This window comes from Acomys russatus, chromosome 8, assembly GCF_903995435.1.
Source record: "Acomys russatus chromosome 8, mAcoRus1.1, whole genome shotgun sequence".
NCBI lineage: Eukaryota > Metazoa > Chordata > Mammalia > Rodentia > Muridae > Acomys > Acomys russatus.
Window position 1 is genome coordinate 75,939,531 of NC_067144.1, and position 27,101 is coordinate 75,966,631.

The following is a 27,101-nucleotide window of genomic DNA, read 5'->3' on the forward strand; positions in this document are numbered from 1 at the left end:
CTTTATGTGCTCTTAACCATAACCATAATACATGAAAACAAATGTATAGATAAAAGCCCCATCTCTGAATTCAAGTGAGAGGAAGAAGACGGTGAGGTTCTTGGTAGATGAAACTGCAGTAATGATAGAGTTGCACATTTGCCATTTTAAGTCGCTGTTGAGCAGAAGTGGAGACTGGCTTGGTGCTACAGAGCAATAAGTATGTGGCCATAGTGTATAGGTATTGTTCTCAGCCCAGCGCTGGGACACTTGAGTCCTCAGGAAGAAGTCTGTCTGATTTGGGAGGATGGCAGCAGGCGAGAGCAGGCTGTGCCCTCTGTCTCCTTGGATGAGACAAACAGAGGGTCACATGAGCACACTGTGACAAGAGCAACTTCTGGAAGGGTTTGCTGTAGCTCAGTCCATCATGGTCAGGGAGTCCCGGTGGCAGGAAAGGGAGGTCAGTCACATTTGAGTCAGGAATAAGAAGAGGGAGGTGAACATTGGTGCTCAGCACACCTTTTCTGTTTTATTCAGGTCAGGGTTGTAGACCATGGAATGATGCCACCCACATCCAGGGTGAACTCTCCTATTCTGACTGACTAACCTAGAAAAAATCTCTCAAACACAGGCCGAGAGGTTTGTCTCCTAGGTGAACCTGGATCCTGTCCAGTTGATATTCAGCACTAACCGTCGTGTCATGGCCAACACTTCTCCTTTCTCTTCCAGAACACTGTAGAGGGATGTCCCCCATATGCCAGGCCATCTTGTGTTGTGTGACTCAAGTGTTTGGGCTCCTTGGAAGAGGAGGGATAGAGGTGGACTTGAATCCCTGCAGCAGCTGGACTGGGTGGTCATCTGCTCTTGGAGCTTCAACTTCCCTTAGTGACTTGCGACCACTGTGACTATAGAGTCCAAAGTTTTGTGAAAACCTGATGGGCGTGTGTAATGAGCCTCTACCCAGGACAGTGAGAGGACACTGTGCCTACTCTACTCAGGTAGATGAGTGAGTGGGGCAACATCCTAGGAGGGCTTCACCCATCCACCTGATGCCGTTTCTGTGCCCCATATTCTTGCATACACATGTCCCAAGGAGCCAGGAGCTCTCTCTTACCCCATTTTCCCAAAGTAATTGTCCAATCAGTAAAGGAGAGGGTACGGGGTAGGCACCACACTGGGCCACATCAACAGCAAGTGTGCAGTGTGACTACTTTGGAGACAATATAGAGCCTTGAAATTTGGAGCAGCAGCTTGACTCTGGGACTCTGCTCACAAAGCTTGAGCCAGTCTATACTTTGCAGCCATTTCCTCTTGTGAAATGTTAAATTAAGGTCAGGGATCGAATTGTTCAAGCACAGGTTCCCTTAGCTGTGAACTCTGCTGTGTTCTCTTTGTTTACAACGGCTCTGGCCTCTGGTCATCGGTAGCCCCTGGTGAGCAGGACAAGAAATGCCTCCTGCTTCTCAAATGAACCTTGGGCTCCAGGGTGCTACCAGCTGTGCAGCCCCACCCACATCTGCCAGCTTGCAGGTTTCCCCTTGAACGTTCCTGGCCCATGGGTCCTCCCATTTGCTGGTTACTGGCCCGCCCTTGTCTGCTTGCCCTAAGGGCAGTCCCGTTCTATATGCAGCTAGGCAGGTAGGCCAGCCTCCACAGGCCCCTGGGAATTGCAGGCAAGAGCTGGGTAGGAGGAGAGCAGTTCCTGGAAGATGCGGCCAGTTGCTGCAGGTGAGTGCCAGGGCAGCTAGACTTGCTTCTGCCTGGATGGAGGGGGCATCACCCTTCCTCTCCTTAACTGCCAGGCTGAGGCACTGGGTGAAGGATCTGCCCGAGGTCACCTCTTGTGAGACCTGGGATCCTGGTGGGAACAAAAATCTGGGGTGCAAAGGGTGGGGCTTCCCCTCCCACTATCTCTTCCTCTTACCCAACATGGGTGGGCTGTGTGTGTTGTGTGTACTCTCCTCAGTACAGTGTGCTGCCAGCTGAGGTGAGATCAGGCATGGGTGACCAAGATGGCTTTGTCCTTGGGGACTGGCCTTCCTGAGTGGGAGGCCTAGAGCCAGGACAGTTGGGTGGGGATTGGCTGCTGGCTGAGGTTCAAGCTGCCCAGGTTAGGACTCCATGGAAAGTGAGGAGGACAGTGAGACAGCCCTTTTTGGGGTTTATTTGGGGGAGTTAGAGGTGGGAACCCTGATTTCAGATGTGCTCTTGAGAGCACCAAGCCCCCTCTCACAAGCCAGTTTCTGTTTTTCTCAGAGTATTTCACATTGATAAGAGACTTGGGGAGATGTTTAAGGGGGAAGAAGGCTTGCTGTTTTCCTCAGCCCCGAGTCTCTCAGAGCCTGCCTTCTGTGGACAGAGCTCTGTTATTCCCCTGAGGGCAAGCACCTTGGCAGCCCCTGCAGGTGGGCACAAACTTGGCAGGCTGATAAAGAGGAAGTGCCCTTGGCTTCCCTATCGGACTTGTTTCCTGCCTCTGCATGAGCATCAGCACTATCTGGGTGTCCCAGAGGGTAAGTGGGTGGAGACAAGCGTGCACATGTGCGTCTGTATGAACCAGGTCAGCATGATGTTGTACCGTTGCCTGTGATCTTGGCACAATGGCGTCTCTCCGAACATGTCCGAGCCTGCCCTGAGCAATGAACGTAGAGCACAGCCCTCATTCAAGGCACTGGCTTTTTTATTCTAAGTGTTTTGGGAAGAATGGTTTCACTATCCCCGTACAGCATGATTAGAATATCATTTTTTTTTTTCCTGACTGCATATAGAGGAAGCTGGAAGTTAACCAGTTGCTTTCTCTCACAAATGGCTGTGTGCCATTTTCCACAGAGCGCTCATGACTCACACAACAGCGATGTGGTCCTTATTTCACTGTTGCTCACTACCTCCCCTCCCACGCCCATAGGTGTGATGGCAAGAGGAGGGGCTGTATTACTTCCCTTAGCGAGCTAAGGGTTTGGCAGTGTTCCCGGAATAGACTTTGTCATTGGCTCATCTGTCTAGCCTCAGAGTTGTTCTCACTGGGCCTGGGATGCTGTCAGGATAATGTCCCCATGGGGCCTGCTGGTGGGTTTCTTCTTCCTCAGCTGGGGGGTTGGCAAGGTGGGTAGTGGTGGCACCTCTTGACTAAAAAGCCTCAGTGGAGAGGTCAGGGGACCCACTGGGCACCACAGACAGCTGAGCCCCTAAAGATGGCCCTTCACCCTCAGCCTTCCTGGCCAAAAGGCCTGGGTGCAGCCAGGGCCTTGGATGAATCTTGGCAAGCACTACAAACAGCTTCACTGACTCAGATTGAAGGGCACCCATTAGCAAGACCAATGGTCTCCCTCCAAGTGTGTCTGGGCCATACCACCTCTTCTTGAAAACACACATAGCCAGCTAGGTCAGGGTCTTTCCAGATGATGTCATTTTAAACTTACCTGTCTCTTTAAAGATGACCCTTCTTCAAATCCTGTTTCATTCTGAGGACCTGACAGACAGAACTTCAGCACAGAAATGTGGGTGCTGTTCAGCCTCACCGTGCTTGGGACACCTAGTTTGGGAGGGTTAGTGGTGATTGGCAGCCCCTGGGTATGGGAGAGGGGTAAGCCCCTAAGATCCTGTGTATAGCCTTGGATGGTCTTAGGATTGCTTTCTTGGTGACTCGCCAGTTAAAAGGCCAGGCCATGCACATCTGACAGTGAGAATAAGGCTAGAAGACATGCATGAACGCACATATGCACACGCACATACGCAGGGGCTTACACTTGCCCAGAACACACATCTCTGAGGACAAAGTACTTTGAACCAACTGGAGCCTCCTGGAGCCATGTGCTGGCCTTTACCCTTAGGCTTCGCTGTGTAGCAATGGACCAAAGGTGCTTAGGTGCTTACTCAAGTTAATGGCTTTATCACTATATAAGGAAAGGCTGGGCCCTGGTTACAGAACCACAGAAGAGCTGCTGGACTCTGTTCTCCCTCCCTTACCTCTGAAGCTGCTGGACCTCTTCCCACCAGAGCAGTCACCAGCCCAGGGTGCTGGGAGCCATTTTCCCCAGAGTCTCTGGGCTCCCACCTTCCAGAAGCCCCTTCTCCGTGTTCAGCTTAGGTGCCAAGTCTGCTGCTATTAGTGCTGGTATGCTGGTTTTGGAGCAGGTAAAGAACAGAGAGTAACAGAACAAATGTGGGGAATCTAATGAAGAAGAAAATGGAGAATATATGAAAAGCCAGGCACCCTCCCAGGGACGGCTCCATGCCCTGACAGGACTGGGCATGGATAAGGAATGAGCTCCAGCTTGGACTCTCATCCGGACACTGCTCTGACAAAGTTATAGATTGGGGTTTCCTGTCACTGTCTTGACAGCCTGCCTGTGTCTGTCTGCCAGGGACAGGAACTGCTGCGGGTGTCCTATGCATAGAGGCTTCCTGGTGCTATAGTAAGGGCTGAATTGTACCCAGATTTTTGTGCTGGAGTTCCATCCATCAGGACCTCAGAATGGGACTGGATTTAAAGTCTTCAAAGGAGTTCAAATGAGCTCATAGGTTTTAGCCTAAGATAACAGGACTGTTTTTCAAGAAAAGGTGGTCAGGTGGCAGGCACACGCAGAGGGATGACCACTGAGGACACAGGGAGAAGATATCATCTCCAAGCTGAGGTGGGAGGCAGGAGGAGCTGGCCCTGGGACGCCTTGATTTTTGGCCCCCCAGCATCTACTGTCATGAAAAAGTGTTCCTATTGGCACTCTTGGTGCGCAGTACTTTGTCATGGCAGCTCAAGGCATGAGCACATATCACATCAGTGTGGGTTTTTGAATCTGCCTGGCCCCCAGCTCCTTTTCTTCCTTTGGTAGACTGGTCCCCCAAATGCTCCTGGCTCTATCTGCCTACCCTAGAATGAATGGTCTTGGCTCTTAACTTTGCCCTCGTCTGGCCAGTCTCACATCACTGCAATGAGCCAGACTGTACCTTCTACCCAAAGCACAGAGTCATGATGACAGTCCCAGCGGGAGCTCATTGCTTACCCACACGCAGTCCTGCCAGGGCGGGGAGCCGTCCCCGGGAGGGTGCCTGGCTTTTCATATATGCTCCGTTTTCTTCTTCATCAGACTCCTCACATTTGTTCTGTTACTCTGTTCCTTACCCGTTCCAAAACTAGCACAGCTGCTGCTGCTCAGGGTCTCTCATGTGTGGGAGTCTGGAAGACCCTCTGAATGTCTTTTCATTTGCCAATTTCCTTTTGGGGGCGGTAAGGATCGAGACAGGGTTTTTCTGTGTAGCCTTGGATGTCCTGGGCTCACGTCCTAGACTTTGTAGACCAGGCTGGCCTCGAACTCATAGAGACCCTCCTGCTCCACCTCCCCGAGTGATGGGATTAAAGGTGTGTGTCACCACACCTGGGTCAATTTTCTTTTCTTGGATAAGCACTAGGATGAAATTGTCCAGACATTACCAGTATGTAAAGGTCTGTCCCTGCCTTTGTACGTATTCTGCAGCTGCCCTAGCACACAATCCACTGCAAAGAATGTTCTAGAACATACCGTCCACAGTTCCAGAGTAGACAGAGTCCACCATGTGGAAAGGCCTGGTAGCAGTCAGGAAGCAGACATGAGGAGGGAGGGAGAGAGGAGAGAGAAACAGGAAGTAGGCTGGGCTGTAACATCTCAAAGCCCACCCCAAGGTGACATACTTCCTCCAGCAAGGTTCTCTTCCGAAGCTTGCATAGCCTTTCCAAACTGCAAGGAGACTCAGTGTTAATACACACAACACACACATGAGGCATTTCTCACTCAGATCACATGTCTTCTCTTCAGGGGCCTCAGAGTTATACTGACCACTGTGCTGACCTGTGGAGCACATAGTGAGAGAACTTCTCTTTGGAGCTTTGGGCAGGGAGAAAACACTCTGGCAAGTCTGAGGTCCTCTTGTACTTGTGGCTGACAAGCTATAGATTGGGGGTGTCCCTGCAACTCCTCCATCTCCGCCAGCCCCTTCCCTGCCTAGCTCCATCCTTTCCTCCTTATTCCTCCTCCCATCCTCCTTTTCTCTTTCCATTTCTTATAGATGAACCAGGCTTGTGCCACCGAAGAGGAAGAAATTGCCTTCCTAAGGAATTACAAGTGCATATCATCTGTGGCTTCTTGTAGCTAGGCGATTTTGATAGTAAGCAAGCAAGCGCACAAAGGTCTATAGGGCCCTCCTACTCTCAGGGACCTTGGTGTCTCTGAGGATCTCTCCGAGGTTATAACACAAGTGTGGGACTTCAGCAGTCATCCATTGCACATACTCAGGGAACCTTGATGCCATTTATTATTATTATTATTATTATTATTATTATTATTATTATTATTATTATTATTATTTATTTTTAAACAGGGAAATGCCATGATTTAAAAAAAAAAAATAAACAAACTGCACTAACAACAACAGAGCAGACTAAGATTACCCTCTAAAGATTCGATTCCCACCCCAGGAGCAAGCTCGAGATCTGGGGCAGCATCTGTACAGCTGTCTGCGGCAGAAAGCACTTCCTGTCCACCTGCACTGCCTGCCTTCCACTCCACAGTCTGTGGGGACCCTCACATGCCCACTTCCTTTCACCAAAAGCTGCCTTCCCAGGAGTCTGGGCACCAGATGTGGGTCAGGTGATAAGCTGGAGAGGGGAATGTCTGGGTGTCCATGGTGACAGTTTGTCATCTCTGGGAACTCTTGTCATCTGTCTCTAGGCACTTTCAAGGCACTAGTGTTTATTTTCTCCTCCCTGTGCGCCTGGTATTCTGGGTACCTGCTTGCGGAGCTCATTCCTGACGTGCCCCTCTCCAGCACTCTCTACAGCATCCGGAGCATAGGAGAGAGACCTGTCCTCAAAGGTGAGTACACAGGCAGGCGGCAGCGGGAGCTGTGCCTAGCCGGATGTGGAGGAGGGGGAGGGGAGAACAAGGACTCTGCACATGTCCACTTAAAGGCTTCACAGCATCCTGAGGCACATGTCACTGATCATGCCCGGGACCAGTCTGGACTCTGCAGTCATGGCAACCTACAGCCTCACTGAACTATCCTTTATCCTTTCCCAGCCAGTCTCAGCTTTCTTCCATGGATAGAACACAGGTCTAGTGTCTTAATTCTGGAGGTTTTGTTTTGTTTTTTCCTAAAGGATTGCTGTCCTGGAGTCTTGCCCTGGGAGGTGGAAGTGACTGAGCAGGAGTTAGAGAAATGGCCTTTTGTGTGGCGGTGGGGGTGGGGTGCCATAGACAGATGGCTCAGCAGTTAAAGCTCTTGACAAAAAGTGTGGGTCAGAGTTTGGATCCCCAGAAGCCATGTAAATGCTGGATGCGTGTGGCACCTGCCCCTAATTCAAGCCTTGGAATGCAAAGACAGGGGTTTTAGTAAGCCGGCTGTGGAGACTAGCCACTCTCCTAGCTTTGCAATTGGATTGAGTGTCTCTGCCACACAAATAAGGTAGAAGGATAGTGAAGGCAGATGATTCTAGGCTTTAGCCTCAGCTTTCCACACCACGTGAGACCCAGGTCGGTGTGGACATGGTACCTGCTGGCAGCCTGTCTTTTAGTTTGCTGATGACGTCTCACTGAGTCACAGTATGCTCTCTATTTCTCCATATCCGTTTTATTTTACAACACTCATGCCAGGAAGGAATGTGTTATCTTAGAAGGAAATGGGTGTTGGTAAATTTTCTTTTTCAGTTAATTCATTTTTATCTAGGGCTGTACCACCCTGAATATACCAGGTCTTCTCTGATCACATATCCATTACATGTAAAGCTTTCTGGAGGAGATGCTGAGGGGCACCAGAGGTGTCTTTAAATGTTGGCTTCTCCTGTTCTGATATGCTTTCAGGTGTGTGTGTGTGTGTGTGTGTGTGTGTGTGTGTGTGTGTGTGTGTGTGTTACCATTTAAAATTTCAGATTTTTTTTTTCTGTGTCCATGAAGAGGAAGAGTGGCTATGGAGTTTTGAATAAACATGCCCCATTTCCCCCTCATGTTCTCCTGACCTTAGCCCAAAGTTGTTTAACAAAGGCCACAATGGCACTGCCTACGCATGGCCACCGGATCCCATCCTCCTTGTCCCTCCCAACTCCTCAGTGTACAGAGGTCTGGGCCTCAGACAGCGTTGTTCCCTGACCTCCACTGCACTCGGGCATGGGCCACGCTTACCACTGGCTGGCATGCAACAGAACACTTTGGGTGGCCAGTTCTGATTGCACAGTCTCATGATGGTGATGGCCATGGTGGGACAGCTGTTGCCATGTAAGCAGGAAGCCCTGCTGGTGGTGTCTCTGCCACACACTGTAAGAATCTTATAACCCAGTTTTCCAGTGACTTTTTAGTATTCCTCTTAGACCCTCAGGGCTATCACTGTCATTTCCAGGGTGAGGTGGAAAACCAGCATACACAAGCTAGGGATTTTCCCTGAAAGACAGATTCTTGGACAGCCCCCCCCCCATACCAGGAAATTTAAAAGTTCATGGGTCTAGGGTTGAGTCCAAGAACCTGCATTTATTTTTATTAACTTGGCCTCAGAGAGGACACGTGGGATGAAAAGGAATTTTTCATGGGTTTGTTTGGAGTCCTGGAGATAGCACTGTCTTGAGAGGCAGGCTGGAGCCCTCCCACATGCCAGCTCCCTGTTTACAGGATTCAAGCAGGTGTGGTGGCTCACACTTTTAATCCCAGCAGAGGGGAAGGCAGAGATATCAACCTGAATTCAAGATCAGCCTGGTCTACATAGCAAGTTCCAGGCCACCCAGTGCTACACAGGAAGATCTTGACTCGTGTGTATCTATACGCATTAGAACTGTTATCTAATTAATGTGTTTGCTGACACAGCCCTGCAGACACAGTTAGATTGTAAGACATGCTGATTATGTTAAAAACTTTCTTTACAGTTGGGGAAAGAAATGGTCTTTTGCTTCCTTGTTAATTCCCTGTTACTCCGAGTTCTAATGACCAATTTAACTTCTTGCTGCTTTCTGAATGTTTTGGGGCTTGCAGAGCCAAACTTCTGGGACAATTGGGCTGCTGCTGCCTTTCTCGCTTCTGGGAGGTCTTTGCAGGGCCGTCAGATCCAAATTGCTTGTTTATATTTTGCACCTGGATTTATAACCAGCTGAATCTACCTTTTGTGGTTCCCTTCACTGCCTCTTGTAGTGCGATCGCCCACACTGCCGTTGTCCTAAGTGCCTGTCCTCTGCAACCTGACAAGTGTATGATGCCCACAGGGCTTCCCTTTGAACAACCATTAGGGTCAGGGTGCCTCCCCGCCCCCCAATAACCACAGCACATTTGTGGGCACACACAGTGTTTATGCACAGGCTCATGCCCACTGCACAGGCAGTGGAGGAGACGCTGTGCCCAACACTCTGGCTACAAGGGTGTCAGGAATGGGGAGGTGTTTGTCTTGAGCCACAGGCCAAGTGTGTAAGGCACAGCACTGTCCACAGGTGTTGTAAAAGACAAATTATTGTTAAATAGCGCAGTAAATTATTACAGCAACAGTTTTCTTCAATCAGCTAGTTCACCAGTGACTGACACAGAAAGATTATGATTTATTTTTAAACTGTAAGCACTATGCTAGGCAGATTCTGAGCCACCCTAATCCTAGTACCTTTAAAACCCACATAAAAATCAATCACTTGCCAATCCGATGACTCCCGGGGCGGCCTCTGCTCCATCATGTGTTCCTACAACCGTATGCTCACTGCCAACTGGCCTTATGGTGACTCCTCTCTCCCTGGCTTTCCCCCTTCCTGCTGCCTGCTACATCCTTTCTTTCTCCTCTCTTCTCTGGACCCCCAACCCCACAAACCAAATGTAAACTGTCGCCTACCTCTTTTCTACCCAATCATAGGCTTCAGCATCTTTATTTAGCCAATCAGGGATAATTTGGGACCTTTCTTAATCATTACAGGGTTACTGGAGATAGTTCAACACTCATAACAATGCTCATGACAGGATGGTAATCAGATTTCAGGCACTGAAATTAGCATTTGAAAGCGCAGTTAGACCTCCCTCCAACACACTTAGGAAGCCAGCACACCTGCTGAGAACCGTCACTGTCCTCCCATGTGAGGAACCATCTCTCTAAACTGAGTTTATACATGTAAACGTCGCAAAACCGGAAGCCAGAAAGCACCCACAGTAAAACAGTATGTTCATTGCATTTAAAGATATTCTGTTCCATGCGTTTTCACGAGCATATAATAATGAGTATCATTATTAAACCTTGGAAATTGTTAACCAGGGGCTGGGAACATGGCTAAGTGGTAAGAGTGCTTCCTATGCAAGCATGAGGACCTGAGTTCAAATCTCCAGTACCCACATAAAAAGCTGAGCACAGCTGCACATGTCTATAGCTCCAGAATTGCAGAGACAGGTGGATCCTGGAAGCTCAATGGCCACTTAGCAGCGCCAAAGCAGCAAGCTTCTGGCTCTGTATGAGAGCCTTGTGTTAAAGGGACATGGCAGAGCACAGTAGACACCTGGCACCATTCTCTGACCTCTGTGTATGCATGTGCGGGCATGTTCACCAGCACGCCCATAGGTATGCAACACACACACACACACACACACACAGAGTTTAAGTTGTTAAATACACTGGAGTGTTAAAAAATATCTAGAAATATTGGAAAGATAATGTATACACAGCATCTTTTTGTATTAAGAGTTGAAAAGTTGGATTTAAAATCGGTCGTCTGGAGCTTGACAAGAGGGCCACATTATGTATTGTACTTGAAGCGTAGGATTAGCACAACATGCTGTTTAAATGTGTTTAATCCATATTTTGACTTTGCAGATGCTTTTTGTGTGCATGGAAAAATCCAGAAGGACATGGTTGCATATAGTAAAGATTCCTTCTCAAGGGTGAAAATTTATAGGATTTTTTTTTTTTTTTTTGTCTAAAAAAATATCAAAACCTGTAGGAAGAGAATTAGTAGAAGCTGACTAGAGAGCTGTCCTTGGTCCCAGGGACTTCCTGTTGCTCCCTTCTTTCTCGGTACAGTGGATGGACACCCCAGCTTGCTCTGTGTGTGCGGTGCTGCTGACCTGCACCCCAGCTCCACCCCTGGTGCTCTCCTGTTTCTGACCTCATGTGCTCATGTACACACAGATCAACCGAACAGCTCTTCTTGCCTTCAGCAGATGTTAAAACAGAGCAGCTACCAGCACTGCCCTCTGTGGAGGTGCTCCAATATTATTGGACACTAACATGAAATCTCTGATTCCAAGGAGAAGTTAAAAAAACAAAAACAAAACAAAGGAAACTGTAGGCTAGAGTTAACGAAACACAACAAAAAGACACTGCAGGGATGCTGGTGTGTGGCTGGACTGAGCCAAAGAGACAAAGGGCAGGCAAAGAGGAGCTCAGACCAGCCTGAGGGAGAGAGAGGAAGCCATCTCTTCCATTTTCTTCCTTTGAGGACAAAGGTCACCAAAAGGCCACGTCTTAGGCCAAGCCCATCAGGGACACAGCAGCATACTGGGCAAGATGGTAGCTTTCTGAACCTTGCCCTATTCCAGGGACAATACTGTTCACCCCATCATGGCTCCTGTCCTTTTAAAAGAAGTGTTACCCTCATACATATATGTGTATGTGCTGAGACAGAGATGGAGAGGTCAACTTTTGAGAACTGATTCTCTCTTTCCACCTCTTGGGAGTGAAACTCAAGTCCTCAAGCTTGGCACTAAGTTTCTTACTCTTGCTGAGCTCTCTCCCTGGCCTGAATGGTTCTTTTCAGTAGACTGATTAATTTTAAAATTCAAGCATAAAACCTGTAGGTGGTCGCACACACCTTCAATCCCAGCACTTGGGCAGCAGGGGCATTTGGATCTCTGTGAGTTCCTGGCCGGCCTGGTCTACGATGTGAGTTCCAGGACAACCAGGGCTACACACACAGAAACCCTGCCTCGAAAAACAAACAACAACAACAAAACCCAGAACAAACAAACAAAACTTAAGCATAAAATCTGTATGTACGTGTGGGTACAGTGTGACATTCTGATCTGCTCAGACTCTGTGGGTTGGCTAACTGGAGCTCAACAGCAAATATTTTAACTAGAAATGGCTTTACTTGAAGGTGACTCCAGTAGCAATTTTCAAGTGTATAATACATGTGTCATTAACTACGTCTCATGGCCAATCTCTTGATCTAACAGGCTCAGATCTGACTCACATGTATTCTTCAGCAAAGTTGTTCGACTCTCCTTGCCCCCTCCCCACTCTTTGACCTGCCCAGACTCTGATGGCGACTATTCTGCTCTGTTTCTTTGAGTGAGCTTTTGTGGTATTTGCCTTTCTACATTTGGTTTGTTTTATTTAACAGGATGTCCCCCTAGTTTCCCCAGAGTGACAGGATTGTGTTCTGTTGAAGGCTGGGCAGTATTCTTTTGTTTACATGCATGCCATTTCGTGCTGTGAGTCCACCGCACTGAACACAGGAACACAGGTTTTCATTAACACACTGACCTTATCACCTTTAGAAATGCCCGGGAGGATTGGGATTGGGGTTCATCTTGGCCACCCCTTTGCCCATTTAAAACTCAGGGTTGAAACAGCCTCACTTGTCATTTAAGTGCTGGGGCTCCTTGTGTACTTTGGATCTCAGTCCTGTATCCGAGGACTAGTCCAGAACTGCTTTCTGTTTTGTTGGTTGTCTCTTTGCTCTGTCTAATTTCTCTTCTGTTGTCTGTGCCTCTGTGCTTTTGAGGTCATTTTTGAAAAGTCATCGCCTGGCCAACATGACCCAATGTTTCCCACATGTTTTGTAGTTTCTGCTTTTACACCCAAGTCTTTGATCCATTTTGAGCCCCCATGGCTGTGTAAGATGTGAGATAACTTGGCTTTACCCATCTGTTTGTAACACCATTTATTCTCTGTGTCAGTGCATGTCTGCCAAAAATGGAAAGACTGTGGGTGTGGGGGGGGTTATTTCTGGGTTCTCTATCCTGTTCCATTGGTTTGCTTTAATGATAGTAGCATGCTGTTTTGATTGCTAAGGCTTTGTAATACAATTTACATACTACTTCTAGATTTCTCTGGATGTTTGGGATGGTTTGTGTTTTTTGTTTGTTTGATTGTGGTCCCATATAAGATTTCTGTTTTTCTTTCATTTTACTGGTTGATTGATTGTTTATGTATATGCCTGTGTGTGGAGCACTTGTGTGGAGGTCAGAGAAGATCTTACAGAAGTCAGTTCTTACCTTCTACCATGTGGTTGCAGGGAGTGAGCCCAGGTCATTGGGTTTGACAGTAGGCACCCATCCCGCTGAGCCATCATGCCAGCCTTCCATATAAACTTTCTATTTCTGTAAATAATGACACTGGGATTACTTTGGGAAGCATGAATGTTTTCAGAATATTAATTATTCTAATTCACAAATTGGCCATGCTACTTAAAACTATCTTCTGTTTCTCTTATACATTTTACAATATATAGGGCTTCTACTTCCTTGGTTGAATTTGTTCCCAAGTATCTTGCTGTTACAGCAACTATAAATTAGATGGTTTCCTCAGTTTTTCTTGGGTAGTTTATTGTTAGTGTGGATATTTTGCCTGTATAAAATGTCTATGCACCATGGAGCCACAGAGGGCATTGGATTCCCTAGAAATGGGGTTACAGTTGTGAGCTGCCACTTGGGTGCTAGGAATTGAACTCTGGTTGACTCTCTGCAAGAGCAGCCAGTGAGCCAGCTCTGAAGCCCAAGAAAACATTTCAATGTTCTTTCAATCTTTTTCTTCTTTTTCTTTTTTAAAGCCTTATTTATTTATTACAAATACACTATTCTGCCTTTATGTATGCCCTCGCACCAGAAGAGGGCACCAGATCTCATCTTAGATGGTCATGAGCCAGAATTGAGGACCTCTGGGAGAGCAGACAGTGCTCTTAACCTCTGAACCAGCATTGCTTCTAGGGTTTCCCCACCACACTGGGGATTGGCCCTGGATTGTGGAGCTGTTGATAGTAGCGGCCACACAGCCATCATCTTTGAGAAGAGACTGTGATTGTTCTGTTCTTGTCTTTACAGCCCCTGCCCCCAAAAGGCAAAAATGTGACCACTGGGCCCCATGTCCTCCGGACACCTATGCCTACCGGCTGCTCAGTGGTGGTGGCCGAGACAAATATGCCAAGATCTGCTTTGAGGACGAGCTGTAAGTACTGTGTATCAGGAGTGTCTGCTTGGCTGTGTCCATGCTCCTTCCTCTTAGGCAGCGCCTGTGTGTTCTTAACCTCCGACAAGGCTGAAGATCATGTGTGTGTGTTGGGGAGGGGGGCTAAGAACACCAGCTGTGTCCCTGGGGAATGGTGATGAGGGTCTCTGAGGGCCATCTGTGTCCCTGGTTGGATTTTCATGGTCTCTTTTGGCAGTAGCTCCACATAATTCACCGGTGAAGCCACCCAGACTTGCACTTTTCTCTGTGAGATCCTAACTACAAATACAGTTACTTAGTAGAAACACAGGGCTCTCTAAGTCACCCCTTCTGGAAAGGGTCCTAGCAGTTTTAAGCACAGCTCTGCTCAGTAGCTGGTGATGCCAACCTTCATAGGTGAAGCCCTTGTGCCTCTAGAGAGATAGCTCCTTTAGTGGGGTGCAAGGTGAGGACTCAGACCCAGGTCTTGATGTGCTCAGGGCTTTTCAGGTCACCTTTAAGATGTTTTTACTCTTCTTTTGTCTCAAACTACCCTGGGGTGTCTTGTTTTATCTTATGTAGATATTTTGGGTCTTCTTAAATAAGTGTTATTTCAAAATTCTTCATTCTGTCTGACAAATTTCCTGTTCCTTTCTCCATTGCTAGTTGAAATACTTGAACCAAAGCAACTTAAATGAGAAATGATTTATCTTGGCTCACAGTTTGAGGGTGCAGTGCATCATGGTAGGAAGTCACGGTGGTAGGATTCTGAAGCGGGGAGTCACATTCTGTCACTTAGGAGCAATGGATGTTGGGGCTCAGTTCATCTTCTGGTTTTATTGAACCTTAGTTCTCTATTCCAGACACCCCACAGTCTACTTTGTATTTGTCAATTTTTTTTTTTCTATCTTTTACTCAGAACAGTGTTTTGCTTTGTTTGTTTGTTTTGTTCTGTTCTGGTTTTGGTCACCAATCGTCTCTTCTACTGTTTCTATATTTCAACTACTGTTTTTATATTACCATGTCATTTTAGTCTTTATACTCATCTCTTTTTTTTCCAACTGAGCTTGCCAATTTTTTTTTTACTTCAAATTGAGATTTTTCTGTTTTCCCCACTTGTTTTGAATGCATTAAGTGCTGCTATCTCAGAGCTCCTGTGAGTCTGTCGCTGTTGTCTGCTGGCTCAGTTGGCTCTTGCTTTTGTTGACTTTTTTTCTTGTGTGTTAAGCTTCTTCTGCCAGTGTGCCCAGATATACATTGGAGAATTTCTTTTTTTAAAAAATAGCAGCAAGAGACACACACTAATCAGTTTTTCATCACTGTGATGAATGCCAGAAGCTGGATTGTTTGTGGTAGAAAAGAACCCTGACTCAAAGCTCAGGAGCGTCAAGAGCATGGCTCTGCCTCAGGCGCGTCAAGGCCATGGCTCTGCCTCCTGTAGCAGGTGACTTCACAATAGCTTGAGCAGACACAGAGATTGCATGGTGAGAAGCAAGCCAGAGGTGCTCAGCAGTCAGGCTTGCCCTTTTACAATTGCTCTCTGGGGAATCAACATACTTTAAGAGCATTTGATGCTCTGAGGACAGTTGACCCTCCTCCAGGGATTTCCACAGTCTCTTTCAGCATCTCAGCATCACTTATGATGGGACCGAGCTCCCAACACAAGAACTGGTAGGAGGCATTCCTCAGTCACGTGCTGTTTCCAGGGACCTGGAGCTATTGGCAGATCAGGGTGACACAGACACATTTTGTTTATGTGGTTTTGTTTTGCTTTTTTACTGATACTGGGAATTGATCCTTGGACCTGGTACACCCCAGGCAGAACACTCTACCACTGAGCCATGCCCTGGTCTGGCACAAACACATTTTAAACACTACCATTTTCTGGGCTGCCTAATTCAATTTTTTAAAAAAGGTGCTAAAGGCCACAAATTCTGGTTTTTGTCTTTTTTTTTTTTTTTTTTTTTTTTATCCAACCCTTTGTAACTCTAACTCAAGAAGAGCTGAGAGATTTGATTTGGCCCTCAGTTTGCCCTTAGACTTTTGTCCCTAAGGCCGCCATAGTTATCAGAGTTCTGTTGATTTCTCCAAGCTCCCGTCTAGAACCAGTAAATGTTCCTGCAAGGGCAAAGTTCTCCCTTAATGTCTGTCTTCAGTCAGTTGTTGGCTTGGGAAGTCCTTGGCTACATTTTAGGGCTCTCTTTTATCTCAGTAGATCTTTTTTTTTTTTTATTATTAATTTATTCTTGTTACATCTCAATGTTTATCCCATCCCTTGTATCCTCCCATTCCTCCCCCCCCCCATTTTCCCATTATTCCCCTCCCCTATGACTGTTCCTGAGGGAGATTATGTCCCCCTATATATTCTCATAGGGTATCAAGTCTCTTCTTGGCTACTTGCTGTCCTTCCTCTGAGTGCCACCAGGCATTACCTCAGGGTAAAAGCTTGATCAGTAGATCTTTTTAAAAATGTTCTCCTCCTCATCTCCTGCCTTCCTGGGGGGGGGCAGTTAGGGCCACCCAGCTTTTCACCACTGAGAATCAAAGTTCTTCGTTGCTTCAATTTTGGGCACCTATAGTCTATGCTCTAACAGTTAGAAAGCACTGGGCCTTGAGGTTCCTGGAGGCCTCTGGTTAAACATGTCAGAGGCAGAACATTAAAGCGCTTGTTGTTCGCCTTATAGCTTTTACATGAAGGACAAACTGCAGATTCTCTTCATGATGCTACTGAGTCATGGATGCTAACCTCAGCAAACGTCCATAATACGACATAATTGTAAACATACAACATGTGGTCAGACATGTTTATACACATATGCACATCTGTACACGTGCAAATACAGACACAATGCATGTGGGCATACATGCAGAAATGTGCACACATACAACTTGTCTATGTACCACATACACAACACACTGTGCACATTTGCAGACACATGGCTACATGCATACATACTGCATACATGAACATATAATTCACACACCCCAAACACATGCACACACAATATTCCTGTGACCTCCAATGACAGTTATCATCTCTAGGAAATACTTTAGTCTGCCTGGACTTAGGGCACAAAGGTCGAATTAAAATTGAATATGATGCTGACATTTCATTTTCTTTAATTGGCAAATGAAAATGGGCTGGAAAAATGTCTCAGTGGTTAAAAGCACACACTGCTCTTCTTGAGGGTGTGACTTCAGTTCCTAACACTCATGTTAGGCAGCTCAGAGCTGCCTTTAACTCCAGCTCCAGGGGTCCCGTGCTGTCCTCTGACCTCCTCAAGCACTGCACTCCTGTGCACAGACTATACACCTATTAAAAATCAAAGTATTTTTTTAAAGAAAAGCAAAAAATTAAGTGGTTCAATATAAAATGCTTGTTAAGGGTTGGATTTGGTGCGTGGGTGAAAGGATGACTCAGAGGCAGGCAAAGCCTGTGGGTCCTGACGGGAAGGAAGTGCAGACCCAGGGAGAAGGAAGCAGGGATGTGAGGAAGCCCAGCTTGGAGTGAAGCTGCCATCCTCCCTCAAGTCTCTGAGACCAGGCATGGATTCTCAGGGGCAGAGAGGGACTCAGTGCAAAAGCCTTGGTGAAACTTCCTGTTTGGCCTTTGGTCCAGACTGTAACATGAGGTGCAGCTTTCAGGCACTCAGGAAAGGAGTCTGAACCCTGCAGGTGTCTAGAGCAAGAGTGGAGTAGTCTGGAGGAGCAGTCTCAGCCACTGAATACTTGTGGGAGGGGCAACAGGAAGGAGAAGGAATGTCAAGGCCCTGAGCACAGAAGGCTGGTGAGGGAAGGCTGCTGGTGAGGGAGGGCTACAGGTGAGGGAGGGCTACAGGTGAGGGAGGGCTACAGGTAAGGAAGGGCTACAGGTGAGGGAGGGCTGCAGGTGGAGGAGGGCTGCAGGTGAGGAAGAATTGCAGGTGAGGGAGGGCTGCTGGTGAGGGAGGGCTGTGAGGGAGGGCTGCTGGTGAGGAAGAATTGCAGGTGAGGGAGGGCTGCTGGTGAGGGAGGGCTGCTGGTGAGGAAGAATTGCAGGTGAGGGAGGGCTGCTGGTGAGGGAGGGCTGCTGGTGAGGAAGAATTGCAGGTGAGGGAGGGCTGCTGGTGAGGAAGAATTGCAGGTGAGGGAGAGCTGCAGGTGAGGGAGGGCTTCTGGTGAGGGAGGGCTGCAGGTGAGGGAGAGCTGCAGGTGAGGGAGGGCTGCTCATCTTGCCTATGTACAAGCCCCTTGACTGACTCTCACTCACTTTTTAGGTTATTAGGAGAGAAGATTGGGAATGTGGCAAGAGGGATAAACATTGCTATCGTTAACTGTAAGTTGCACAGCTGTTTCTCAGAAATTCCCCCAAAGCCTGAAATAGAATTTTCACAAGACCTTGATGTCTCTTTTAAACATCACTGTGTATGTGTGTGTGTGTGTGTGTGTGTGTGTGTGTGTGTGTGTGTACTCATATGAGTGTGGGCACACGTATATCACAGTATATGTGGCGATCAAGGAACAACCTCAGATGTAAGTTCTGTTTTTTAAATTAAATTAATTAAGTTTTATTAATTATTCAGTCCTCATCCTTTCTTTGAGATCTCTTCTTTGGGTCTCTTTGGTTTTGTTCTATTGTGCACATCAGACTAGCTGTCCTCTGATTTTCCACTCCTCCTCTCCATAGAGGAACACTGGGATTACAGACATGAGTCCTTGGCATTTGAACCCAGTTCTTCAAGCATTTTATCCGCTGTCTCCCCAGGCCAAGACCACGGTTTTTTCATGTTTCCCATATCTCGGTCTACACTGTAACGAATTCTAAAATGATACAATTGTTCAGAAATCATACTCTACAAACCATTTATGGTTCAACGACAACAAAATAAACAAAAACTGAATCTGAAAGAGACTTTGCAATTGAGGACACAAAGCTCAGATCCACACAAATGCTGGCCTTGGATTCTTTTGCTCTTGGGTTCTGGGGACCAAGTAGAGGGCAGCACTGACCAGTTCCATCTGGCTGCTGTGGGTCGTGGGAACCTGCGCAGGTGTGTCAGCCTCCTCTGGGATCTTAGCGTTTTTAGGGATCCCTTGCAGTAAGAACCACAGCAGGTTGGAAAACAGGAAGTCATGCAGGAAGCAGCCCACTGCAAGGCCAGTGCCTGCAGGGCTATCAGGCAGGACAAAGCACCCTTAGTCAGATGACCCCTCCAGACCCCTACTGTGACGTGGAAGGTCTGGGAGGCTCCGATGGATCAGAGGAGAAAGGAGAGAGGCATTAAGATCCTATACCTGACACAGACCAGAAAGTGCTAGAAGAGTGGCCAGGCACCTCCTCCCTGATGGAGGTGCTCCTTGGAGAACAGCCTGTTGCTGCATGACTTTCCTGAGAGAAGTAGAAAATTCTATGCACTCCGAATTAGGAAGGAGCAGATGGGTCAGACAAAAAGTCCAACCGGTGTGGGCTGGTGACATAAATGAATTTCTCTGGGTTATTCACTGCAGCCTGGATGACTCACAGCCTTATACAGCCACTTCCCCATCCTCTGGTGTGGTCTTTTCTACAACAAAGTATGGACTCTTTGCCAACTACTAGAGGGCTGCAATTATGCACAGCCATTTGGGTCTTAGTTTTTGATCCATTGATTGACACATGCTGTGGTTCCAGAACCATGCTGGTTTTATTACCTATACCTCTACAATATAGCCAAGGCCCTGTTTTATAGGCTCGTGGACTACAGAGAGTTAAGCAACTTTGTTTCAGCCTGCCACACAGTGCTGAAGAGGCGGACGTCACTGGCCACAGGCTCACACAAACTGGGGTGCAAAAACCAAGCTCAAGACCCATGTCTCTGTGTTCTCTGACCTTGCTCTTATCAGGGTTCCAGTTTCAAAAAAACACTGTCCGACCATGGGAAGGACAGTTTGCAGCCCCTAGGAAGGACAGCCTGTTTTGCAGCAGCATGCAGATGACCACAAGATGGAGCCGCTCTGGCTAAGACTTGGAAGAATAATCCCACCACACAGCCCGTCCCTCCAGTCCCATTTCCTGCAGGCTCACTTAGAAGAGATGTGCCCCAAAGGAGTGCTAGGACTACCAGTGACTCCGGGACCTACGAGCTTTCTCTTAAAAAGCCGTTTCTTTTACTTTCAGATGAGACTGGAAAGGTGACAGCAACAAAGTACTTCGATATGTATGAAGGCGGTAAGAGAAGTCTTTTCCGGTTGGAACGAAGACTAGACTGTGTAGACCCCATATGGGGAAACTGAAGCATGGCTCGAGGAAGCAGCAGAAAGTTTCTTTGGCCTTGTGTTTATCTCGTATGTAGGTTCTGTCACAATTCTGAGCACTGTGCTCTAGGACATCGAATGCTTGGGACTCATGTGGCGCTCCCGTGGCAGAGGCGGCTAGCTTGCAGAAGCTGGGCTTGGAGCCGGGATTGGCTAACTCTAGATTCAGGGTTTAATTTACTCAGGGCTTTCTGTATGACTTGCCTTGTTTCCATCTTTGGATGTTTGCTGTGCCCTGAGTACCTGCTACAAAGTTGTCCACATCCCCAGGGCTTCCCTAAGACAGCATCCCATGAAGCCCCAGACATCATTCCTGAGAAGGTAGCCAAGGAACTGACTGTGTGCCTGAGACTGAATTTGGGAACAGAGGGGAAAGGAGGGAGCCTCTAGCCATGGTGGGAGCCTCACTCACTGAGAAGACTCTGAGCTACTCTCCAATCTTGACCCCACAGATAACTCTGGGCCAATGGCCAAGTTCATTCAGGACACCCCCAAGAAATCCCTGCTGTTCATGGTGACCCATGATGACGGGAGCTCCAGGTGAGTGCGTGTCATTATCCGCATGGGGCAAGAGCAGCCAGCCAGGAGGAGGATAACGACCCCAGGACCCGGCAGCATCCCTAGAGGGGCAGGAATCCAAGGAGCGAGATGTTTCCACAAGGGAAGGGAGGAAATGGACGTGGCAAGTGCAGAAGCAAGTCCCACGTCTGCATGAGGGCACACACACACACCGGGCACACACATTCATGTGCTCACACACAATGCCTCTGCACGCACACTTTCTCAAACACACCTGCCTTTTTTTTATATAGAAGTTCATACACACATAAGCTCACATGCCTTTGCACATGTGTGCAGGTGTGCGTGCACACACACACACACACACACTTGTTCACTAGGAGTACTTATGTAAGTCATTGACTCTCCAAATGCATCCCACTAGTTCAAAGAGTGTGTGTTCAGAGGTCAAGCTCCTTGCCTGGGAGCACCTGCACCTCTCGTTTCTCCCCTCTGCAGCCCCTCTGCTCCCTCAGCGAACCCTTCTCCAGCATGAAAAGGAGAGCTTTTGATATTTGCTTTCGTCCTCCAGCTGCTCGTGCTGGGCTGACTGCGTGGAAGCAGGAGGGACCCGGGGTTGAGAGTGACGCTGGCTGACAGAGTGGTGAAACATTTGACCTCTCACAACTGAGAGGTCGCTGGGCTCAAAACAAAGTGCAAAGGGCTCCCAGATGTGGCCCTATGCCTACCAGTAGGGTCACATGCTCCAACAGCACATGCGCACTGGAGGTGAGACCCTGGGCTTAGCGGGAGTCCATTCAAGACAAGCAATGGGACACGGGCAGGACAGCCAGCCAGCCAGGCAGGCAGCCTGTCCTGCCCCCTATGCTTACACACACACACACACACATACACACACACACACACACACACACACACACGTACACATACACACATACACACATACACGCACATACACATACACACATATACAAACATACACGCACATCACTAATATACACATACATACACACACACATACACACATGCACACACATACACACATGCACACACACATACACAAATATACACACCCATGCACACACATATACACACATACACACACACACACACACACACACACCTTCTCATGCGTTCTCCTTTGCCCCAGACTGCAGGCCCAAGCGAAGGATGCCATAGAAGCCCTTGGAAGCAAAGAAGTTAAGAACATGAAGTTCAGGTCAAGCTGGGTATTTGTTGCAGCAAAGGGCTTTGAGCTTCCTTCAGACATCGAGAGAGAAAAAGTGAGTGGGTGTCCCCATTCCTCCTCAGACAGGGCTGTGGTGTGTAAAGGCGTCCCGTCAACAGTCACTCATACATACAACATTGGCCAGCCTCTCCCATGGGTTCCATCCCAGACCCCTTCAGTCTCACCACAGCCTGCAGCTGGGATGCTGGGATTGGTTCCAGTCACTGGCGGTTACTGTTCCCTTCTTTAGTCCCTCCTGTGGGGATAGCAATCACACAATCTCAGAGGGGGCTGCCTGGGACGGTTTTATAACGAACCACTTCTAATATGGTAGGGACCAAATAGGCACCAGATAGAGCGGCTTTGGCTGATTGCTGTCCTCGGAGGAGTCACCTCTGACTTGGTGTCTCCGTTTATCAAAAGAGAAAAGAGGGAAGTGAGTGAGGTTCTGACTTAGCGCATGTCTCCTGTAAACAACCCAGCTAGTGGGTGGTGCTACATAGCTACACGAGGTTGATTCGTCTGGGGACCATTGCCCCGATTCTTTTTGACAGACATGAGTGGGTCTGAAGAGGAGACTGACTGTACCACCAAGGCCCACAGCCCTCACAAGGCCATCTTTCCACTTAGCTAGAATTCCTAGAGGTCAGAGCTTGACCTTTCTCCAGGGTTAAACCAAGTCACATGAGTCAACCTGAGACTTTGCTCCCACCATCTGGAATCGTGGTTTAAAGAAGACAGCAGCAACCAGGAGCAGCTGGGCCTCCTCTTGTTGGCGTGGCCTCTCCTGGGAAGTGACACCCAGGTCCCAGTTACTAGCTCCAGAGGTCCTGGACTTTCTGGGATGCCCTCATCTGAAACTGCGGAACTTGGAGGCCATGGTCAGGTCATCTACTCATGGCATGTTTTCACCATGACTCCCAGTTAGTTTGCACATGGAAAGCCAGCCCTGTGGTGTCTGAATACCTGTGGGTAGTGGAGGCCTCACGGTGACCTAAGAGAGGCAGCTCTGACTGGTGCCTCCCTACACCCACAGGCATTGAGGAGAGACAGGGCTTTAGGGCTTGGTTTCCTAGAGACATGTAGTTTTGAACAAGCTTCAGTTTTCCTGTCAGTCTGTCCTTTGGTACCAGTAGCTGTGTGGTGGGGAGGTATCCCACTTGCTTTGGCTTCTGGGGCACTCTCTGAGAGTGAACTCAGGATTCCCTTCATCCCAAGTAACCCGTGCCACAGAACAGATATCTTCTCAGGCTGTGTGGCCTTGGGCAAGCTATTTCACCCCTCTGTGCCTCAGGTCCTCACCAGCAGGAAAGGGATAAAGACACACCAAAGTAGGCTCAGGGAGGAAGACTTAGGTCTCCTAATTTCAGAACCTATTCCAAAGCTGCAATCATCACAACTCCATGGCACTCTGTGAGGACAGCGTGGTGCTCTGTGAGGACAGGCACAAGTGAGTGAGTAGAGCTAGGATTCCAGAGCCTGCGAAGTTTCCCTCATACCTAACCAGACGATCTCACCTAATGAACCAAGGCCGTCTCCTCAGGGGTGAATAGTTTCTTTAGTAAAGTGTGCATGGAAAACCAAATGACACATAGGCAGAAAGTGGGTTTGGATCCCTGCCACATACCATATACAACAACGCAGAATGGATCAAGCTCCTAAACTGGCAGAGATAAAACTGTCAAACTCTTTCAGCAGGATGGCAAAACAAGCAGAAATCATTGCCATCCTGGGCCATGCAGGGACTTCTGGGAGAGTGCAGTATTACAGCAAAAGGAAAGAGATAAAACATTCAGCTTCAAAATTACAAAGTTTTCTGTTCCAAAGGACAAATGAGGAAAGAAAGGAGCCAGGCACAATGACACATGCCTGCCATCTCAGTGCTCAGAAGGTAGGACAATCAGGAATTCAAGGCCATTCTTGATCACCTTTGAGTTCAAGGCCAGCTTGGGCTACTTGAGATCCTGTCTCAAACAACAACAACAAAGTGGGGCAGGGAGGAACCAGAATAATTGTAGGAGAAAATGTTTGCAAATAACAGATATGTCCAATATATATGAAGAACTCTTACAACTCAATGGTTAAAAAGATGCCAATTAAAAATGGCCAAAACCTTTGCACTGATGCTTCTTCAATGAAGATGTGTACACTGACCGATGATAAACTCATGGACAAATGTGTACACCAACTGATGATAAATTCATGGACAGATGTGTACACTGACCGATGATAAACTCATGGACAGATGTGTACACTGACTGATGATAAACTTGTGGACAGATGCTTAGTAGCCCGAGTCATCAGAACAAACCCAGCTCAGATCACAGTGAGATGGAGCCACAGGCTCACTGTAGTGGTTGTAATCATAACGTGAAGCAACACAGCTAAGTATCAAAGAGCGCGTAGAAAAATTGGAGTTCTCACATGGCTGGGAGAGACATAAAACGAGGCAGACTCCTTGAGGAATATACTGGAAGTTTCTACCAAATGAAAGGGACAGTTACTCGTAGCCCAGCAAGCTTCCTTGTAAGCATGCCTGTACTGGGAACTGGGCACAGGTCCACATGGCAATGCTCTCCCAATAGGAGAGCAGTGTCAACATAGGGTGATTGTGGAAGGAAACTGCAGCCTTCCCAGAGTTGGAACTCGGACATAAGTGACTGCACGGGAAAGACTTGAAAATGTTATGCTGAATGGTACCAGCAAAAGCAGAAGCCACATATTGTACGATTCCACTGTTGTACAAGATTTCTGGAATGAACAGTTCCAGAGGGACAGGAAGTAGGCTGGTGGCTGCTTGGGGTGAGAAGGGGAGCAACAAGTGCTGCAGTGTATGTGGCCCCCCATTCAGGTGATGGCAGTGTCTGTCTTATTGTAATGACACTTGCATGCACTGGGAACATGCTAAACACTGGGTTGTCGGCAGGTGAGTTTTGTGGTATGTGAATTACGTTTCAGTGAAGCTGTGGTGTAAGAAAAGGCACTAGTCTGGGACGCTCCATTGCCTGTGAAAGAATTGAAAATGTGTGGGGTTATAATGCCTAGTCCAATGCAAGCATGTTTGCTGAGTGACAGATGCTAAGACACTCTGAAAACTGCTTGTGTGGTGTCTGAACTTCATGACCCTGTTCCAACAGGTGAGAGCTGGAGAGCGTGCTGTCCCCATGCTCTCCAAATGCGCATTTAAGTGGATCAGAATTACACAAAATCTGGAGCCAGTTCATATTGCAGTAGCTGCTTCTTGTGGGCTCTTGGCTACCCTACCAAGCTGCAGTTTAGGCCAAGCCCCACGCTTCGGGAAAGTTCTAGAACAGCACTTCGCTACCATTGGGAGATACGTTGAGGCTGGGTGTGGTAGTTCAGCTCTATAATCTTATTACTTAGAAGGCTGAGGCAGGAGGATCACTGTGAGTTCCAGGCCAGCTTGGACTAGACAGAATAATAAGACCCCTTTAAGCAAAGAAACTGAAGAAAGGAAAGGAAGGGAGGAGAAAGCGATGGAAGGAGGGCAGCCAGGAAGGAAGGAAGGAAGAAACAACAGGAGAATGGATGGGAGAGGAAAGAGGGGGTGCTGAGAAGAATTCTAAGCTGCTAAGCTTGGGCTGGAGAAAGTGCCACTGTGAGACTCCTGCTCACATGAGTTTGCTCACAGCAGACACGGATGCAGTAGGTTTTTGATGAGCTTCGCGGATAAATGACGCCCCTTTTCTTCCCCTCACTTAGATCAACCACTCGGATCAGTCCAAGAACAGATACTCGGGCTGGCCAGCAGAGATCCAGATCGAAGGATGCATACCCAAAGGACTGAGATAGCCATGCCTGGGCCTCAATAAACGTGTTTTGTACAGATACACACAGCTGGGCTATCCCAAAGTCGGCTCCCTTGACGTCCAGCTGTGAGGCAAAATGTTGATGTGGATCTACAGTTTGTTGTAAACCAATAAGATGTTGTTAGTTACACTGAGTCTTACAATGAAGGTGTTCTCAAGCCAGGAAAGCAAGCAGTGGGGGTCATTACAGGGGAAACTGGGTGGTGGGCGGAAACTGCCTGCTGGCTGCTGAGCAGGGGTACATTCTCACTATGTGGTCCCCACAGCTCTTCAGAGTGTGTCCTTACCCCACTGTTTCTTGGAATACCCCTGTTCCTGCCATCATCTTCTGGGGAATAAATGGGGCCTTAGCCAACATCCTTGGTCACCTCACGTTTGGCTCTTAAACTACCTGTAGGGTATGGATTCACTGTCAGTCCTGCCTCTGTGCAAGGCCCTCTGTCAGCTCCTACAGACCTTACCATGTCAGAGGAAACTCAAAAGTGTTGCCAGCACCTTCACTCATGTTACATCAAGTTGTTACGTGGCTCTCACTGCATTTGTGTTGTGATGGATGCCATTGCTGCCTGGCCCCAGCACTGAGGAGGGGGTTCTTGTGCCTGTGGAGGCTTGGAGCACCTGCTCTTACAACACTGTTTTTGCTGCTCACCTGGTGATCTTAGAACCTCTCTAGAGGATAAAGAACTGGGCCATGCCTTCAGGTGTAGCCTTGGCTAGGTTCCTTTCTTCTATTGCTGTGATAACACACTATGGCCAAGGCAACTTATAAAGGAAAGTGTTTAATTTGGCTATGGTTTCAGGCCACAATGGTAGGGTAAAGAAACAGCTGAGCACTCATGGCGTCGTCTGTAATCATGAGTCAGGGAGAGAGCTAACTAGGAAGCCAAGGTCGGAAGATTGCAGTGAGTTTGAGGCCAGCCTAGACTACAATGTGAATTCCAGGCCAGCCTGAGCTATACTGTGAGACCTTGACTTAAGGAAGAGGAGGAGGAGAAGGAAAGTGCTGTTTTCCAACTCTTTTCCTTGGTAGTCACCACATTCCTTGGAAAAGAGGAGCCCCCTCTACCCACTTAGCTCATTAAATCCTATCAGGACTGATGGCATCCTTTTCTCCTGTGTCCTATCCAGGCAGCCCCACCAGTAGAGAGTGATCA

General features: G+C 47.9%; 1 protein-coding gene across 1 annotated transcript; it reads left to right on the forward strand.

Moving 5' to 3' along the window:
* The first annotated feature begins 1,620 nt into the window (after positions 1-1,620).
* Positions 1,621-26,037, forward strand: Fam3b (FAM3 metabolism regulating signaling molecule B). Its single transcript, XM_051150337.1, has 8 exons — positions 1,621-1,707; positions 6,681-6,824; positions 13,995-14,118; positions 18,354-18,412; positions 20,234-20,284; positions 20,823-20,910; positions 22,040-22,172; positions 25,841-26,037. Exons 1-8 carry the CDS (start codon positions 1,689-1,691, stop codon positions 25,928-25,930), a joined length of 708 nt encoding a protein of 235 aa, XP_051006294.1. The 5' UTR covers positions 1,621-1,688; the 3' UTR covers positions 25,931-26,037.
* The last annotated feature ends 1,064 nt before the right edge of the window (positions 26,038-27,101 follow it).

Coding starts and splice junctions, on each gene's coding strand:
- Fam3b (XM_051150337.1), top strand. Junction 14,119..18,353: donor ATCTGCTTTGAGGACGAGCT/GTAAGTACTGTG, acceptor CTCACTTTTTAG/GTTATTAGGAGAGAAGATTG. Junction 20,285..20,822: donor CTTCGATATGTATGAAGGCG/GTAAGAGAAGTC, acceptor TTGACCCCACAG/ATAACTCTGGGCCAATGGCC.